This window comes from Aplysia californica, unplaced genomic scaffold, assembly GCF_000002075.1.
Source record: "Aplysia californica isolate F4 #8 unplaced genomic scaffold, AplCal3.0 scaffold00213, whole genome shotgun sequence".
Classification (NCBI taxonomy): domain Eukaryota; kingdom Metazoa; phylum Mollusca; class Gastropoda; order Aplysiida; family Aplysiidae; genus Aplysia; species Aplysia californica.
In genome coordinates this window covers 42338-61788 of record NW_004797483.1, presented here as the reverse complement: position 1 = coordinate 61788, position 19451 = coordinate 42338, and the positions used below count along the sequence as shown (strand labels likewise).

General features: G+C 38.4%; 2 protein-coding genes across 4 annotated transcripts in view; one reads left to right on the top strand and one right to left on the bottom strand.

Annotated features, from left to right (window-relative positions):
• LOC101849133 (peroxisomal leader peptide-processing protease) overlaps positions 1-1810 on the top strand; it is a 12918-nt gene extending 11108 nt beyond the window's left edge. For all 3 annotated transcript variants that reach the window (XM_005099426.3, XM_005099424.3, XM_005099425.3), the window contains exon 10: positions 934-1810. In XM_005099426.3, coding sequence (XP_005099483.1) covers positions 934-965 — 32 coding nt within the window. In that variant the 3' untranslated portion in view covers positions 966-1810. The remainder of the gene's footprint in view (positions 1-933) is intronic.
• LOC101848753 (NAD-dependent protein deacetylase sirtuin-2) overlaps positions 1803-19451 on the bottom strand; it is a 21143-nt gene continuing 3494 nt past the window's right edge. The window contains exons 2-10 of the mRNA XM_005099422.3: positions 18264-18477; positions 16835-16978; positions 16220-16455; positions 15634-15734; positions 15213-15263; positions 14389-14505; positions 13834-13954; positions 11136-11233; positions 1803-10537 (exon numbers count right to left, since the gene is read on the bottom strand). Coding sequence (XP_005099479.1) covers positions 9650-10537; positions 11136-11233; positions 13834-13954; positions 14389-14505; positions 15213-15263; positions 15634-15734; positions 16220-16455; positions 16835-16978; positions 18264-18477 — 1970 coding nt within the window. The 3' untranslated portion in view covers positions 1803-9649. The remainder of the gene's footprint in view (positions 10538-11135; positions 11234-13833; positions 13955-14388; positions 14506-15212; positions 15264-15633; positions 15735-16219; positions 16456-16834; positions 16979-18263; positions 18478-19451) is intronic.

Sequence of the window (19451 nt, the reverse complement as noted above, 5' to 3'; positions counted from 1 at the left end):
GACTGCCCAATTCTTTGTGTTTGTCACGGTCATAACACAATTATGTGTATTATGTTTTGTTGTTTTGAGAAAATTTCAAAAGTTGAGTACCTTTTGACCAGCAAATGTTAAAATTTTGCAGTCTTTGGATGTTTTAGTCATCATCATCAAGTGTCTTGTCTGGAGCAGACATTTGCAGTTATGGTTCTCCACCCTTCTCTTTCATTGGAGACCGTCCTAAATGAGTTGTTCATTGTGTTGCTGCCCAGGTGTTCAGGCCATCTATGAATCTTTTGCAAGTAGCACAACCTTGCTTCTTGGTTGAGGAAACAAAGCAAATGACAGGCATTTTACAAAAACCAAAAACCTGCCAAAGGTGGTGAAAGCAGTTGTGTTATGTCCGTAATGTGTTACTGTTGTGGCAAGAACTTCTGAGACAAGGTGAGTGTAGTAACCTCAAACACTCTACAGCGTCTCAGTGGTGTAAGGGAGTTCTGGTTCACAATAAATGTCAAACATTTGTCAGTGACATGGCGTTTAGGTGGGTGGTCACTAGGGTGTGTCCTTGAGCAAAATGCGATAATTCTAGCTCAGAAGACAGGGCGTTTCACAATGGGGACCAGCAATGGCGTGTATGGAGTGAATGTATGCATGTACAGTCAGGCACAAAAACTTGAACTCATGGAAAACTCAAAACCACGATTAGCTCATACTATTTGCCATTCCCTGGCTGATATCTCTTTGATATTTTATTATTCAGTTTACTAGATTTATGGATCTGCTTACATTTGTCAACCCCCCAGAGTTTTTGAGTTATCTATGCCTGACTGTATCTATGTAATTATGTACCGTATTTATTTATGTATGTATAGTATATGTTGCGGCTTTGTAAACTATTTCCCCTTGGGAATAAGTAGAATTGGAATTTTATTTTTAATTTATCACTATTTACAGGGAATACAACCACGTGTCAGAGCAGACTCTGACTTTGTCCCTGTGTTGTGGTGACTGGTCACATTCCTCACTGTACCTGGAAGTCTTTCAACTGGATTCTCAGTGACACTTTGTTGGTGAACCTTTATTAAGGCTGTGGGGTTTTCTTTACAATGCTTTCAACCACGTTAATATTTTGTGAACTTTGTTTTTTCTGGGGAAATAGATATCTTTTTAACATTCTTTTGTTTGTTTGGGGATTTTTTTGGGGGGGTTGTTAATCTTTGTTTTCATCTTTTTTATACACGACACATTTTTGTACAGATTTGATTAAATCTTTCCCCTCTTTCTTTTTTTGACTTATTCATTTTTGCTGTTTACATTTTTAAAAGACATTTTTGGGGGAAGATTAATCAGGTTTGTGCGGATGTCGGTTGTAATCGGAATTCATTGATGCCCTTCTCTCTGAGATTTGTTTTTCCATTTTCTTTTTTTATACAGAATGTTGTATGACCTTTTATTATATATAATTGTAGATGTACTGAGCGTGTGGTATGAAAGGGTGATGAGAGTGTGAAAGTGATCTATAGTTTCATAGATAAAAAGAGTGAAAGAAATTTTGAGTGTGCTGGATCTATTAGTCAGGGTTAAATTTAGAGTGAAGTCTGTTTTAACTGAAATCTGTGTGGCCTTCGGATTTTATTCGATTTAGTGATGTTTTCATTTCAGAGAGGTTGCTCAAATAGCAAAGAAAAAAATTGGGGATTTTATTCTTTTTTCCTGTTTTTTGCTGTGTTCAGATTAAGCGGACTCCACTGTACTGTACGTTATTTTGTCAGAACATTACAGTTCTCAAAAGACAACACAATAAAAGGAACAAGTTTGTTTGGTACCTGTATATGACTTTTTGACTTTATTGAATGTCAACTGTGGACATCGCCATCACATTCGATAGGCCTGAATATATAAGTTAGGTTCAAAATTCTGATTCAAGGGTATTTTATTATCATGCATTACAAGCCAGGCATTCCACAAATTGGTTACATCGTGTCATAATAATAATAATAATAATAATGATAATAATAATAATGATAACGATTATTATTATTATTATTATTATTATTATCATTATTTTGGGTACATGGTGTATTACTTCACAGTTTACAGTCTACAAGATAAAAAAGTAGGTCTATTTACATAACGCACTTCTGATAGACTTCAGTAAGATTTCTCAAGGGAGAAAGTTCAAAGTTCACAGTTATCTTTTTTGACACAGTGGGAATCACAAGGAATTAGATAGATAGGCAGACGTTGTTGAACCGTTCGGCCGTAGAGCAAACGAAAGCAACAGCTCCCCAATAGGAAGTAAACAAGGGCACGGTTAAGATGGCACGACAGTACGTAGGAGAAAAACAAGTCTTCAGAAAATTAGACGTATATATGCAAGTAAAACAAGATCTTTACACAAAGAAAAAAAAAGTGAAAAACCATCAGTTGACTTTGCTTATAGTAAAAGTCAATTTTTTAAAATGTAGGTGTTTTACACTCCCATCAACACAATTTCGATCTTTTACAAGGCGGGCTTGACCCTGCTTGTCAAGGCCAGGTCACACTGAGAGGGAGAAAATGTCCCAGCAGAAAAACCAAGATTCTTGATAAAAAGTCTCCCCACACGGGAATCGAACCCCGGTCTTTCGTGTGCCACGGCAAAGGGTGTAAGAACTACACCACAGACACCAGTAAAGTGAACTCTGATCAAACAATTGCTTTATATTTTTACAGAATGACACCTTTGATTTGTTATTTTTTATTCCCTTTTATAGTAGAGAACAAAAGGGGAAATCGGTCAAGCTTTTCTGCTTGAATAAATTGATGATTTTCTCAATTTCCCAAGACATCATTCTCAGCAAAGTCCACTGTGGTCAGATTATACATTCAAATGTTAGTGAGAATAAGAAGAAAAAAGTAGACTATCTATGGGTCTAAGAAAATGACTAAGAAAACTAATGCTGAAGAGTATACGATATCAACAGGGGAAGAAGGATACTTGGCATTCTCACGCCACACAATTGCCTCATCCAGTCTCACTGCATTCAGTCTTTACATTCCACACAATAAGATGCAATGAATGGGACATTTCACATCTCAAAGTAGAAAAGCTATTAATAATAATAATAATAATATAATTTTACAATAGCATATTATTACACAATGAAAGAACAACTGTTACATCCCAAAATGGAAAAGCTACCCTATAATTTACCCCCCCCCCCCCCCAAAAAAAAAAAAAAAAAATTTTTTAAATAAAAGAGAGTGGGAACAGTGTTCATATTCGTTTTACCAAGAGCATTTAAACATGTTGACAGCTAAAAGTTTGTCTTATTATAAGTTAAGCACACACACTTCACCACTGTGCTGAATGCAGTAACAAACCAGTGGCCCCAGTTCTCACTCAGAATATCGTCCAATATGTATCACAATTGATCAATAAACAGAAGCCCTCTTCCTATTGCACTTAGCTTGGGCCTCACAGATAAAGTACGCTGCACTAGACAGAATCACCAGTAGACCGTAGTAGAAGTTATCATCACCGAGAACAAACAAGACCAGGGGGGGGGGGGGGGAACTGAGGAGCTTTGATATAAAAGTATAAAAGTAGCCACATTGCTCCAGGAAACATTTTATCAGCAAGCTCTTCAAATGTTCTACTAAGCTTAGAAACCAAAAATTTTCAGGAGAGAAAAAACACTTTCATTCTTCTAAAAATTGCACCAAAGCTATCCTTCTTTTCTGGCTTTTTCCCCCCCAACATTTAAAATTTGAATTTCCACAAACTATTTCTCTTGTACATGCAACTGATACCAAAAAGAAACTGCAATAAAATAATTTTTTTCTAAATTTTTAGATTTGTACCCAGTCTGAAGAGCTGGTCGACAATTGATTTTAGGACAATAGTAACATTAACGTTGAAGAAGACAGATCAGACCACACTCAAATGTCCACTAGCCATCCACATCACAGAGGATGATAATATGGTGAGTTGGAGCTCAAGAGAACTATGCTATAAATAAACCACGTTGATGTCAGACCCTGACATGACTGACTGTCACACGCCAATATGCACATAGTCCACGGGCAAATATTGCACCAAAATATTCTTGCCAATGTATTTGTTCACAACTGAGACTTGGAAGTGGTTTTCAAGAAAATGTCATCAACTAGCTCTAACCACGTATGGTAGAACGGTACCATACACCGTGCATCTTTTGTAGCGGTGTTCCCAAATATGGCAACTCGGGAACTTAAAAAATCTATTATAATGTGACTTTTAGGACATTGATGAAAAAATGCTTAATGTTCATACATATTTCAATGGACATCAAAATGGATTGCTCCTTATTTGGGTTTTTTCCTTCATTCTGTTGAAGCTCATTCTTACAATACAAGATACACCAATGATAACATATTATTTCCACAAACATTCAGCTTTATTTTACTTTTATCTGCCGCTTATACCCTTTTGGATGTCGCGAGAAGAAAGAGGTGTCTCTCTGCCACCAGCCGGAGAGCTTGGGTCAGGGGGATGCCATGAGTTGGTAATGTTTCCCAAACAGCACAGGCAAAATTTTCACAAACGTACATAAAATGACAAAAATTCTTCCACTTCAACTCCAACCCCCCTTGTGAGCGCATTTCAAGACTTCAGTACACCCTTGGAACACAAAAATATGTTCATGAAAAGAAGCTCACTAAATATATAAACTTATTGAATTTTTAGAAAATATATATAAATCACAGTAAATAATAAAATACATTTTTTAAAAAGAATTATGCTTGTGTGACAATAAAAAAAAGTACTACTGCTATCTTTAGATGAACAGTTCTTTTATTTTTTCTGCCATCAGGAAATGCTTTTTATTGTATTAGTAAAACTAAAAGGAAATACTACATCAAAAATAGAAAAAAAATAAATAAATAAATATTCGAACACTCAGTCACAGTCGTTGAAAACTCCCTACACAACCGAAGTTCAAAAATGCCCCATTAGGAACTTGGACCCATTTCATCCCCATCATAGTCCGGCGTGACACTATCTCAGCTAACAGTAGTGCACCCTATCCATATAATTCTCAGAAAGTACATGAAATAGAACAGAGCAGAAATTTTGATGCATCCTGAGCAGCCTTTTGTTTTTGTGGATTTTGGTCTTTAAATGAAATGTTCCTTTCAAAAGTTTGTCGAGCCATAGAACAGACTGCCAGTTTCATACATTAGCCTAGGAAATGTTCCTACTTCACTTTGTTTGAAACTCAAAAGTAAGCACACAGCAAACAGTAGAGCAGCTACAAGTAAGGGGAGTGCAGAAAAAAAAAGCTATAGTACTGCCATTTGAATAAAAGCCTAAAATTGTAACAAAAACAGGTGGGTATTTTTTAATTTGGGAGGGGTGGTGAACAATTTTCCCCAAATCTTCAGCTCAAATCGTTTAATTTAAAAATGTTTGTATATTCATTGAAACAAATGCTCAACTCAACTCTAAAAGCAAAAACAAAAAATCTACAATAACAAGCAATCTTGAATCTCAGTTATGAAAATGTTCTTTCTCTGTGGTAAAAAGTCCCAGCCATCACTGTAAATGCTTCACTCTCAGGTCAAATCTGTCCTAGGATATTCCACGGAAAAGGAAACTGCAGTGACACAAAAAACGTGAAGATGATAGCCTGCTGAAAAAATTGTAAACATAGACGGGTTTTTTTCTTTCCCCGTTACAGGAACGTTACCTTCAACTTTAACAAAAATAAAGAATGGCTCCATCATCGCTTTGAATTTTTTTCAACAGGTATCTAAACATTACATGTGTCACTGCAGTTTTATTTTTTATGTTATGGCCTACTTTAAAAATTAAACAAACACAACCTGATTTTAAAAACAAAAACTTAAAAAGAAAAATCTGCTGGACATGTTTATCAAAGTTAACGTATATCATCATCATCATTAAAATCAGAAAGCACGAGGAATCGTCCTGACACTAAACAATTTGTAGACTCAGAAACCAACATAAGCTTATGTGCGCTATAGCTAGCTGTAAAATAACAAAGTGAAGCGTTACGTGTGTGCAGCAAATGGCTCTAACAACAAACTATATGTATGAGATGACCAATGATGAGGATAGGGAGCCCAGATTTTTTAACTTCTTTTCATCATAAACAACTCGAGATACTCAAAGACAAAAATCTGTTGCCCAAGTCACAACCAGCTTTACATGTCAAGCACATTATGGTCAAGCTTAAAATTAAATTTCTGAATAAAACAAACTTTTAAAAACGTATCAACTGTGCATTACATATATAATTTACCTGACAAATAAAAGGAGCATTGGAAAAGAGCTCCTTAATTCTATTGTCTACTTCATGAGTGCTGGTTCTTAAAAGAGAGTGACAGCCATATAGATCTATAGAATATAGAGAGAATCAAACCAAATGTCTTTTCAAATAAAACATTTTTTCTGCACTCTTGAAAAATATACTTTCACATTGCACCTGACGCTTTTGGAAATCTAAAAAAACAGTCACTTTATTCACCACTAAGCTCTCTTCTCTCCCTCACAAAACCCTTCACTAAACACATCTTTTCCACCGATTTTTTTCCTTCAGTATTAGTAAGAGTTTTGCAACCCAATAAGGTCATATGAGTGACAATTTTTCATAAGTACATGCAATGTTCACTTCTCTGTCCTATTGCTTGAGGTAGTTTGCTGTGTCCAAATGAGAGTCTATGTTTATCAAAAGAATACTTTCAACACTCAACACTAACTATGACATGTTTTTTCATGCTAATGTGGTAGTCCAACATCTATGTTACATATTACTGATGCTATCGCCACCTTCAATGATAGCTAAAAATATTTGACCATATCGATGGACATTCACCAACTTCTCTGACTGTGAGTGTCTGCACATCATATACACTGACATACAAACACACACATGTTCTCACACACTCACATGTTCTCTCTCTCTCTCACACACACACACACAACAAACACACACACACACACACACACACACATGTTCACACACACACACACAACACATTTAAACAGATACACTCAAAGATATGTCTGGAATATCTAAAACATGTAAACTTGGGCACAGAAATAGGTAAATAATGTCCTTCATTTCTCAACACATATGATTAAAATAAACATTTCTGATCTTTATAATTTGGATACATTTTTTATCGAGAGGACTAAGCGTACTCACACCCTGTACTGCAATTATAAACCCTCAAAATCCAAAAGACAAATCCTGTAACAGTTGCGTAGAACTCACAACATTCACGTGACAACAACTAATACCATAACAAATCGATGGCTCGGTGCAAGACACCGACACACGCAAATATTCACAAAGGTGTTTGTCGCAGACTTGCGTCCAGCCATCGAAATACACGCTGACAAAGATGGGCAAGACAAGGGTTTTTTTTTTTCAAACATCAAAGAGAGAGAGAGAGAGTTCAGGAGTCATAACTGCCATTTTCATCAGATGAGACAAAACGTGTGCTTGGTGAAGCCTTTGTCCAAACAAAGACCAGCAAAAATAGAATGAAGCAGTGATCATGTTATTGCTGACTGATTGTGCGTACAGAAGTTGTACACATTGGGTCGGGTGGGGTGGGGGGGGGGTTAAAAATAAACATTTAAAGAACAGATGAATGCAAACGCCGTAATTTCCATAAAATCACTCAGGATAATAGAGATACACTTGAGCCTGCATGGATTTCCCCTACAGAACAATTCACTCAACTGAACAAAAGTTATATATTTATATTGGAAGACTTGCACTTTGACTTGAGATGACAGAACAGTATTACAACAGCCATCAAGTTCATAATAAGGTAGGCCTACTTCAGATTCAATACCGTTACTCAGAATCTATCTTTCAAATCATATCACAAGAAAAAATTGTTACAACATCAAAATGATCTTCAAGCACAGAGTGAAAAAAAAAAATCCAGAAAATACAGTAAAGCAATAATAGTAAAGTGATCCAAAACTTGAATATAATTTTCTTAAGGTGTTTACAAGTCACAGCTCACACAGAGACAGTTTTTCCTTATAATAATAATTTATGGTCTGCATTTAAATACTTCTTCTCCACTGTAATGATTATATATACAGTAAAAATGTATCACATTAAAGTTAAAATACTTAAGAATGAGAACATCACCTGATGTCCCCTTGTGACAAATATCACAAAAGCATGTTCAGCATGCACGGCTGAAAACAAAAACTGGTCATTACCTTTTACCTTTTATAGAAAACAAGAAGAAAAAATGAGCGAGGAATAAATCCAGAAAGAAAAACAAAATGTCCTCAAGGTGCTGCCTATAATATGGCCCCACTCATTTCTTGCACTTTTGAGATAATCGAGAAAATCCAATATAGGTTGTTTTACAATACTTTTTTTTTCATCTATAATATGGAAATGACTAAATTTAGGATAATGGCCCGCCATTTAAAAACATTTTTAATACTTATTGATGCATTATTGAGAGGGGAATTACAAAATGGTTACATTCCACTATGGCTTAAGTCTAAGTCTGTTAAGCCATAACGTCAGCACCATGACGGTAATTGTATTTCGAGACACCACATTCCTGTACCTAGAGGTTTGTGACAGAACACACTACACCGCACCCAATGTCCAAACTGTAAGTGTGTAGCAATACAAAAAGTACAGAAAAGATATGTAGAAAAAAAAGTTGCCATGCCTTAGGCACAGTAGAACAAAAATCAAAATTTTGATACTTTTTAAAAGTAGCAGATTTAGATAAGATACTTCACTTCATTATTCTCAAAATATTTTCACTCTGCAATAAGTGTACAGCAAACCATGGCTATGTAGCAATGACTAGAAGCTTTAAGAAACACAAAACTTTCACTTCCATATAGGGGTATATTCATACGGGAAAATTCTCCTTTCTTTCTTAATCTATCTACAAGAGAAATGTATCAAGGTCAGCACATTTTTTAACTTGTATGCATGGACAAAACAGCTTATTGAAAATAGATTTCTTTTTTACTGGCAAGTCCCCATGCATTATGACTGCAGGTAAATCCATGTCTAAAAGCCTTTTAAAATATTTCTATAAGGCAAAGGATCACAAAGGCGCAGGGGAAGGAAAGGAAGGGAGGGGCGGGGTGAAAGAGGGACTCCTCAAGACTGTTACATCATGTTATGACAACAGAGACACAGATCGAAAAATATTTCTCAACTAAAAAAATAACTGGCGTCATAAAACTAAAGATTCTGCTACAAAAACCCAGTGAATTTCCGAGTAAAAACAGTGAATTTCTGAGCAGATATCATAGTCTTAGCAATGGCGTGTTAAGGAGAAAGTGCCTTGCGTCAATTGGTCGTGTGTGTTGTTCTTACACTTCTCATGGAAAGAAAACGTCTCCGGAATGCAACAATCCTTACAATACACATTTTACGTTGTACTACGGTGTAACTACACTTACAACTCTCCTATTGTTTGGTCTTTGTAATAAATGAAAAACAAAACTCTCCTGTTGATGTACTACGATATGGCTACCTGTACAAAAAGTCGATGAACTTTCATTCGTCAGCAGTTGACTACTTTCGTCGTGTTTAGACCATAACCTCAGAACCCACGTCCATGAATATTTTTCTGCGGTGCACGCAACACCTGTGTCGTGAGGGTCGTCCGGGAGTTATCTCGAATCGTCCGACGAGGAGTCGTCGTCAACATCATCGCGATCATCATCGTCGTCATCTGAACTGCTGGAATTGGAAGCGTTGAACGCCAAGATCCTTGCGTCGTACACAGGTTTCGGGCTCGGCTTATGATGGTACACAAGACGAGGCGGCGGTTTGGCAGAGCGGACTCGATCAATGACCGAGCGGAAACCGCCACCTGTCTTCGAGTGCAGTTTCTCCGGAGCCGCTTTGTTCACCGAGCTCGAGCGAGGCTTCGCAGCGTGGGAGCCGGGGGCCTGTGGGGGCTTCCTGTGAGGGTTCAAGGCCACATCAATCTGCGGTTTCCGTCGTATTCCATTTCCTGTCCAAGAAGCATCCTCTTTGGCACGTGAGCCATTTTCTGGCCTCGTCGGGGAGTTAGCTACCCTTCTGGTTGAGACGGGCGTCGGAGGCTTGCCATTTTCTCTCCTTCGAGACAGAAGGGATGTAGAGGAATAGTTTCTAGAGCTGCTAGATCCGTTGTTGGTTTTGTTACCAGCACCTGGCGGTGCTTTCCCACTAGGAGGTCGGACGCTCAGGGGACCGGCGCGGCGAGAAATGGGGCTGCTATTCGGGGCGGAACTGTTGAGTTTTGCGTTGCGTGGTTTGGCCGCGGGGCTGGCAGTGGCCCTACCGTTGTCGGACGAGGCAGTCCGTTTGTTCATGGGTTTCTTCTCCCCACTCGAGGAGGAGTCGGAATCCGAGTCTTCGAAATCGGAGGACTCTGTCGTTTCCGAGTCGGAGTAGAGATTGGAGCGGGCGTTTTGTCTCCACATGGCCGCCAGGAGGGGGTCCGTGCGGTGGGCGGGGTTGACCTTGGCCGCGACCTTGGCACTCGGAGCTTCAGGAGGAGGTGGGGCAGCCTGGGGAGGAAGTGACACAATATATCAGAATCAGACTCTACTATGTATTGCTCATGATAAACTTTTGAAAATACTTTTAATTGTCTGAGAAAAAGACGTGTCAATAACTTTATCAGAGAGGTGGTAAAAAGCTCAAAGAAAAAAAAATGATAAGAGGACAGTCTAGTCATGTGACTTTTTTTCAAAGTGGACTATCTCCTTTTCTTAAATCTAGTCCTCGTTATCATCTTCTAATCTGAGTGAGAGGACTCAATGGATGTCTTAATGATAAAAACAAATGGACGGACAAAAAAATATAATAAATAAATACAGGGACAGAGAAGGAACGCCACTAACAGAGAATACATTATTTTGATCATTGGAGGCTCCAGCCAGAACGGATGTGTCTATCAACACAAACTTAAAGACATGGGGTTGCTTTATATTTTTTTTTAAACCAACAGACTTTGTATCATATGCACGCATTTTCAGACACCACAGTAAGAATAATACTGAAAAAAAAAGCGGAAGAAAAGTGATGGTCTTTTTCTTTCCTCTTTGATGAAAGGAGGTATTTGTGAGGGGATGCAATTAGATGGAAAAAGCCAGAGAGACTCACCAGTCTAAACGTTCCCTCACACTGAGTGATGAGGTCCACCATCTCTTCCTTCATGCCGGCCGAGTGAGCAAAGGACTGAAGGCGCTCGATGAGATCACCTGAACATACAGAAAATAGGTCAGGTCAATACATCCATTGTCAGCACTAGAACATACAGGAAAAAGGAATATATTTTTTTTTAAACATATTATGACAGTCCAATAGGTCATAGATATTCTGTCCTAGCAGGAAAACAGGTCATGTAAGAAGAAATCAGGAGGACCATAGATTTGTTTTTACATATCATTAACATAGTAATAACCAAAAAATCAGTCTAGGCAAACGCCAAATTCTAATATGATGGTTTACCATCCCATTGTAAAAAAGTGTAAATACGGCACCAAACTTTAAAATATACAAAAGAAATCCTTTTGAACAAAATGTGTGTGTGCCTGGTGAAAGGGACCACATGTCGCATTTTCTCAAACCGAGACATCAGGCTTCAAAGGTCAAAAATAGAATTTTTGACAAAAACTAAGTTCCATTAAAAATGGATTCTTCAGCCATTTATTTATTAATATTTACAAGGATTTGGGTTATTTTGACTTTAAAATACATTTTAAAAGGTGTTTTTTAACCCGAGGTATATTGCATAATCCCCAAAAATGCGTGAGGAAACTGGCTTTCAGGGTAAACACTGCGGATGGTTTCTCTTGTCCATTCATAAAGTCGACCCAATCACATTGCATACTAAAATTTAGGTCATTCTCTCTGCTCTCCAATGGCAGGTAGTGCGCATGAATATCTAGAACATGTAAACAAAGCGAAACTTTGCGCATCCATACCCTTTTGTTTCTTTGGAGAACAAACTTGTATCGCCTATTTCTGCCCTGTGCAAACCGTATTTCTTGAAATTCCTGTTCAATGTGGTGGTGAATTTGTTTTGAAGACGTAATATAAACACTTTGAAGCTGTTCTTTTATTGTAGAGCTGCTTTTTAAAGTTAGTTTGTGAGAAGCGACTGTGTTGTCAGGTCGTCTCGAAGCACATCAACACGGCGGAGCTGCCAGCTGTTACTACTACCGGTACTGTTAGTAGTAGATCTAGTACTAGATCTAGTACTGCTATTCGTGAGCAGGAAATTGTGTCTCTTCTCAATTCTCTTAGACGCATTGGAATGTCAGAATGGCAACTGAAGAAGACATTAGAGATGTAATATGCGATTATTTCGTTTCTGACGTCGATTTGGTAGAAGAGGAAGAAGATGAGTTCGATCTGTGGTGCTGTGGTGCCATCGCCAGTTCCAGACCCCGCACTTGAAGCAGAACCGAGCGAAGCAGGTAAAGATTAACAACAACAAAAACAACAGTGATAATAGAAATAGATTTAGATTTAGCAAACTAATAATTATTTATTATAATGATAATTAATAATAATAATTATCATTACGCTGTTCTTTCTTGATAAACCTAGATCTAGATCTAGTTTAGATCTAGCTTACTCATAGTAGTGCATTTTTGTTTTCTTAATTCTAAATGTATGCAGAACAAAATTTCATTTATTCCTGGGAGAGTCTGGGTTCTAAGATCTGGATATGAGGCAATCTTGTTAAGTGGGTAAGGAACAAAAAGTTTTCCTCTGACCCTGATGATTGATAGTGTTAAGTTCCCTAGTTACTGTGGTGAAGATACTTTTTTTGCCTGTGTGTGTTGCAGGAGATGAAGGGGGAGGGAGGGGGAGGGAGGGGGGGGTATCAAGTTTTTAAACAAAACAATAATAATTATGAACATGATTTAACAACATTATATTTCAGCAACAGCAAAACCTTTTTACTAGAATGGTGACTTGTTATGAAAAAAGGGTGTTCTGTTTTTGTTTTTTCTGCAGAAACAAAGGTGAAACTTTAGAGCCGTTTTTCTCAAAACTTTGTTTCCGTACCCTGCCTTACAAAATCGCCCATATCTCAAAAACTACTGAAGATATCTTCAAAATTTAAAAAGCACATTGTTCAGAAATGAATTCTGTACAAGAAAATGCCAAAAAAAGGGATTTTTCCAAATGCGACATGTGGTCCCTTTCACCAGGCACACACACAAATGAGAAAAACACAAAAAACTGGGAACCTTTTTACAATACAAGGGCTATTAAAAGTATGAGAGTTTCTTCATTATCACAGATTTTTGAGGAATTGGGAGCAAAAACTTCTCGGTTTTTGCTGGATTCCCAGAATCTAATTTACATGAAAAGTATCTCCAAGTCTGGAATCAATATGGTATAGGCTTTTCACGAACTCCCTCACTAACCTATTTCAATTAAAAATTTTTTAAAACTGTCCAAGTTCACAGCCACAAATTTATCAAAACCTGAGAAGCTTTGGTGCCTCAGTTGAAAAATATGTAAAAACTTGTAGTGTGAGAAGCCAATGTTTGTGGTGTGTATTTCTGGAGCATAAAGGCCTAAATCTTAAGAAGATGAAGTTTAAGCCCTGGGGCAAATCTGATCAGCTCAGAAAGCTCTCAACTTACATGTAACGATTATTGAAGAAAAGAGACAGGAATAGATCATTCTTTCCCAGTAAAGTGTGTTTTCTCTGAGATGCCATCAATCCGTTAATGCACATAGCACAAACAACCCATGACGCTCTTTTGTAATGATTTTTTCATCTCTTCTAGACTTTCTCTCACAGCATGGCTATGATTCCATACATTCCACATCTCACCTTCTGAAATGAAATCTTTCGCTCTTTTCCCATTCTTGAATGGTCCGACGGCGTTACGGTTGAACAACACTCGAGGCACAGTCCAGCGCACTGTGTCAATGATTCCAGCAAAAGGCTGCACCTGAAACAGCACAGACAATACGGGTCGATGAAGCCTCCTGAAGCAATAAAAGCACCATCAGGCCTAACCTTCAGAAAACCACATTTCTTATAAATACATCATTTCTGTCACGTAAGTTCTTACAGTCTTGCAAAAAAAAGCCTTTCTCCAGTCTTAAATAAACAACTCTGTACTTTCAACAAGGGCTTTGACCAACACATTTTTTTTCTTAAAAAGTAAAAAAAATTCTTAAACTTTTGAAAAAAAACAACAGTTGAACATAAAGGTCAGTATATCCAGTTCTTTTTTTTTTCTTATCCCTTCCAAAACAGCATTTAACTTTGCGATTGTCTTCGATATGACGGCAAACACATGGCATTCCCAGGACATTTCACCACGCTATACAAGTCATCACTCCGCAGACACAGAAATAAGAGACAATGGTCATCACCCACCTCCAGTGAGGTTCCCATGACCAGCACCAGATCGGTCTGCAGCATGTCCTTCAGGTAAAAATAGAAACGTTTCGGCAGCTCCTCGCCGAAGAACACAATGTCTGGTTTCACAATACCCTGGGGAGCAAGTAGATTACAACAAAACAAGTCAAAGAGCTGGAGGCAACACTTTGCTGCTGTTGTGCTAATGGTCTGATTAATTAAATGAGAATGTTGTAACTATCTATCTACAAAATTTAGATCATATAGGACTCAGGCTACTTGGAACATGCCCGTCATGACAAAACTCAGGCTGAGTGGGATACAGTGTCCCGACAGACGGATGGAGATAATAATGATAGCTTTTTGTCTTGATACAACAATGTTGAAATGATATTATAATAAAACATCAAGTCTCATATAAACTTTTTCTGTCCTCAATCACAGCAAGAAGTTACTGATATTCCATTGTCCTGGATTAATAAATCCATCTCTGCCTAAAGGTAGAAAAGAAACTGGAGACTCCGTTGTCATTGTATGGGACTAGCACTCCTTTCAACACTGTAAGGTTATTAAAGGAGCAGGACCTACTTATTTAACATCCATCTCCTAAAGGACTGAGCTAAATCAGTAGAAAGCTTTATAAACTTCCCAAAACAACCGAAGTTCAAAACGTCCCAAAGGGGATTCAAACCAGGAATTCCAATCCAAAGTCCAGCATGATACCAACTGAGATAACGGTGCACCCCTTGATGACTCCATCACAACAAAAAATTTGACATATATGGACATAATGAAGCTGCTAAAAATAGATCATTAGATGTCAAAAAGCACGAAGTACTCACAGGACATCCTCTTCTTTTGCATTTTGGCAGACGCTCCTCAAATATGCTCTCCTGTGAAGAGAAAAAGTAAAAAGAATGAAGACAATGGAGGTTAAAACGACATTGTCACATTTATGATTATTCTCAGTTACACCTCAGCGGGAGCTTCATGACAATACTGTTTAACATTTCATACAATTTAAGAGGAGAAAAATGGCAGGATTCATCTAAAAATAAAGAAAGAAAATATATTTTATACCTTTTAATAAGATACAAGGTTCCAAATCTTTACACTAAAATTTCTCAAAACCACCAAGATATTGTGTCATCATCTTGATAAGAAATCAGGAGCAGCCACACACAAATAAAAGAAGATCCAGATAGTAATGTCAGAACCAGACTTATTGTAATGAACAAGTTCTCGCTGGCAGCGCTATCTCACCTTGATCTCAGCACCCCTGTACTTTTCCTCACATATGACACACGAGGCAGAGGAGAATGTTCCGTGGGCTTCCACCATTTTGTCCGGCGGGACCCCTGCCACTGTACACACAACACGGACATGTTTATGAAATACATATATATGCTCATAAAAATGTTTGTGTAGATACATTGTATACATATATGGGATGGAAACATGGAGCACCCCGTCTTCCTACGACCCCAGTTTTACATTCAAGTAGTTCAAGTAAGTAATATATGGGATGGTATAGGAAGGGATGGGATGGGATGGGAGGAAAGGGGAGGAAAGGGATGGGATGGGATGAGAGGAAAAGGGAGGGATGGGATGGGATGGGATGGGATGAGAGGAAAGGGGAGGGATGGGATGGGATGGTGGATGGATGGATGGTCGGATGATACAAGCAGATTGATAGAGAGACAAAGAGATAGAGAGATAGATAGAGACAGACAAGGAAGAAAGAGACAGACAGACAGGACAGGACGAGAAAGACATACAGATGGACGTAGACCAAAAAGCAAAAAACCTGGCCATCTCTAGAGACATAAAAGTACCAAGTTCTACTCACATCTCTCCAAACCATCGATGTTCTGCGTGTACATGCGCAGCAGAACGCCTCTGTCGTTGAGCAGTCTGGCGAAGTAGTGGATGTAGTTGGGCCGATACTTCCCTGAAGGGTACAGCTCTTTTGCCAGGGCGAAGAACGGCCGTGGATTGTGGTGGAAGAAATCGATGTCAAAGATGGCCTCAGGGTAAGGCACATTGTATTGCTGGAGGTTGTCGTACAAGCCAGTCCCAGGGGTTCTGAAGGATTAGACAAATTACTTCAGGTGTTATAAAACCCCATCATCACAATTTACAATGCAGTCCTCTTCAACCAGATTTTCTTCACTTTAGCTGGATTTTTTATTTAGAGAGTAGAGGTTGCTCAAATAGAAGGGGAAAAAAATTGGGATTTTCTTTTCTTTTGGTTTACCACTGTTTTCGGATTAACCATGTTTGGTTTAAGCTGACTCCATGGCAGATCATTTAAGAGGTAGGCTGCTTTGAACTTGTGTATCACTGCTTCAAATTTTTTTCAGCAGGTCATCATCTCAGCCTTATTTGTGTCACAGCAGTTTCATTTGTGATGGGATGGCCCTGATATAGAATGTGAAGCAGCATACATAAGCAAAGATATTACCTGAAGTCGGGTATGCCACTGGGTGTTGATATTCCTGCCCCAGCAACAATGACCACGTTCTTGGCATGATTGTCCTTCAACATATTGGCGACATCCGTCAGGTTTCGTACGATGGTGCGGCTCCCATTGGAACAAAAAGTTCGTCTGAAAAATCAAGCCCACAGTTATCAAAGCTATTTGAAAACAATAAAGGTTTTGTGCCCATCCTCCAGAGATGTTGAGTGCAGACATCAAGCTCAAAGTTCTAAACATTTGTTACAGTACCACATGTCTAAAGAACACAGAACTTACTGTAGCTGTCACAACCAACCTATTTAATTCTAAAAATCCAATTTTCTAGTTATATTCAATTATGATATGGCCATGTGAGGATCTTTTTTTTCTTACCCAAGGGCATCAAATAAAAAAAGCTTAACACTTTGCCGCCTCATCTCGCCAATTGGCGATGTTTACCACCCAGTTTCTTGGGAAATTCCCCAAAATATGAGGGCAAAGTGTTAAATTTCTATATAATCTTTTCGACTCCAGTAAAATCAGATTCCTGGGACTTCAGCTCTTTAAAACTGGAACAGAGAGAGTTTATCTGCATCAGGAACTGGCTTCAAACAATTGCTATAATACAGCAGAAGTATTGTCCTGTTGTATGAGTCAGTTTTCCCAGACTCTTTAAGCACAATATACAAAGTAAACCTCTAACCTTCAAAAGGAATTTTAATGTTGGTGCTTTTTTACGCCCACATTGACAGATTTTTAGATTTATAATTTAGGATGCAGACTTCAACCCTGCCTGTCAGGGTCAAATTGGGGTGACAGGGATACAATGTCTCAGCAGAAAGATAGAAATACTCATTAAAAATTCTCCCCACTTGGTAATCAAACTCAGGACCCTTTCATGTGATGGTGATGCACCTAACCACCACACCAGAGGCATTAGTCACCTAAACTTTTCCCTCAGATATATATATATAAAACTAAAACATGCATGCCAGCCAGGCAGCAATGGTACTGTAGCAGTGAGTGGAAGGAAAGAATCAATGACCTGCACTCTCGATTCCTGATAATGGAACTGTGAGGCACGGATTAAACATCCCTTTCAGAATATAATACAGTTATTTACTTTGAGAGCCCTTTGTAAATCTTTAACCTTTGCTTTAACGTTACATCACAGATTAGGATCAAAAGAAATGGGCGTGGTGAACCATCTCAGTTCCTCCAAAAACAATAGAGAAAGAAGAAGGGCCCGATCAGGATTCAAATCTGGGTAGAATGCATGCAGTCGAACGTGATAAAAACAGAGTAATGAAATGCTGCTCTATATCGACGAGGCCAGGTTAAAAAAAAAACACTCGGCTTTTTCAGAGCTTGGTTGTAGGTACATCAAAAACTCAACAAATTTTCAAGAGCTGTCTGAGCTGCAACAAACACTCACCGGTTCTCAAAGTGCTTGGTCGGAGTACGCTGTCTAAGGTTCAAATCTCTCATCCCTGACGTTATCCCAGAATCAGAGTCTGACTGATGGCCACTTCGGGCGCTGCTGTTCCCCGCGAACCTCCGCGAGGGGTGGAGTGGAGGACTTGGGCTCAGCGACGGAGACTTGTTGTGACCTCCTGGCCCCGGGCGACCTGACACAGGCTTCATCTGACCTAATGGGCGAGAGAGTAATGTTATAATTATGGTTAAAAAAATTGTCCAAGACAGTTCTATTATTGTTGAGGAGAAAAGTATTTGTCTTAGACAGTGCAAAAAAAAGCAAAAAAAACAAATTTAGTATTTTATAATGTGTATATATGTGTGTTTTTACACTCCCCCCCCCCTCTCAACATAATTTATGTTATTTAGGATGCTGGCTTTCAACTCTACCAGTCAAGGCCAACCTGGGCTAAAAGAGATACAACATCTCAACAGAAAAACAGAGACACTTGACAAAAATTCTTCCCAGTTGGGGATCAACTTGGGTCTCCTGCATGCAACAGCGAAGCACCTTATTGCTACAACACAGATGCCAGAAGACAGTGCGTCAGTGTCATTACAATATTTTAATAACGCAAGGGGGGACATTGGAAGTGGTCATTTGCACAGTTGAGTGTCTTGGACAGGCAACCATTAGAACAAGTTCGATTTAAAGTGCAAACAATCAGTAATATCGCTCCTTGTATCTGAACATAGCCTAATATTTTAATCTTACTGATGGATTTTATAGGTAATTATATAACAAATATAAGAAAAAACGCCAAATCCCTCATTGGCAACTGAGAGTAATAAAACAGGATATATTGACCTGACTGCCCAAAGTATGTAGGCAAGCTCAAATCTGGTAATTTAGAAATCCCCATTGTACAAAATATACTAGGACAAAATTTGTTATTATTTTTTTTATCGGAGATCCATTTTGTGTAGGCTCTCAAACAAGACAGGTTATCAATTACAGGATTCATACGAGGTCAGAAAATTACATTTTACATGATGATTGATTTTTGTAGCCTACCTCCAGATTTTTTTTCAAAATTATTTCACCCCCCGGGGTGCCACTGACTGAAGTGTCTTTAGGCTTAGGCCATTCCCAAAGGGGGGACATATCTCGTTCAAGCATAGTAGAATTGTAAATGGGCTGACTCAT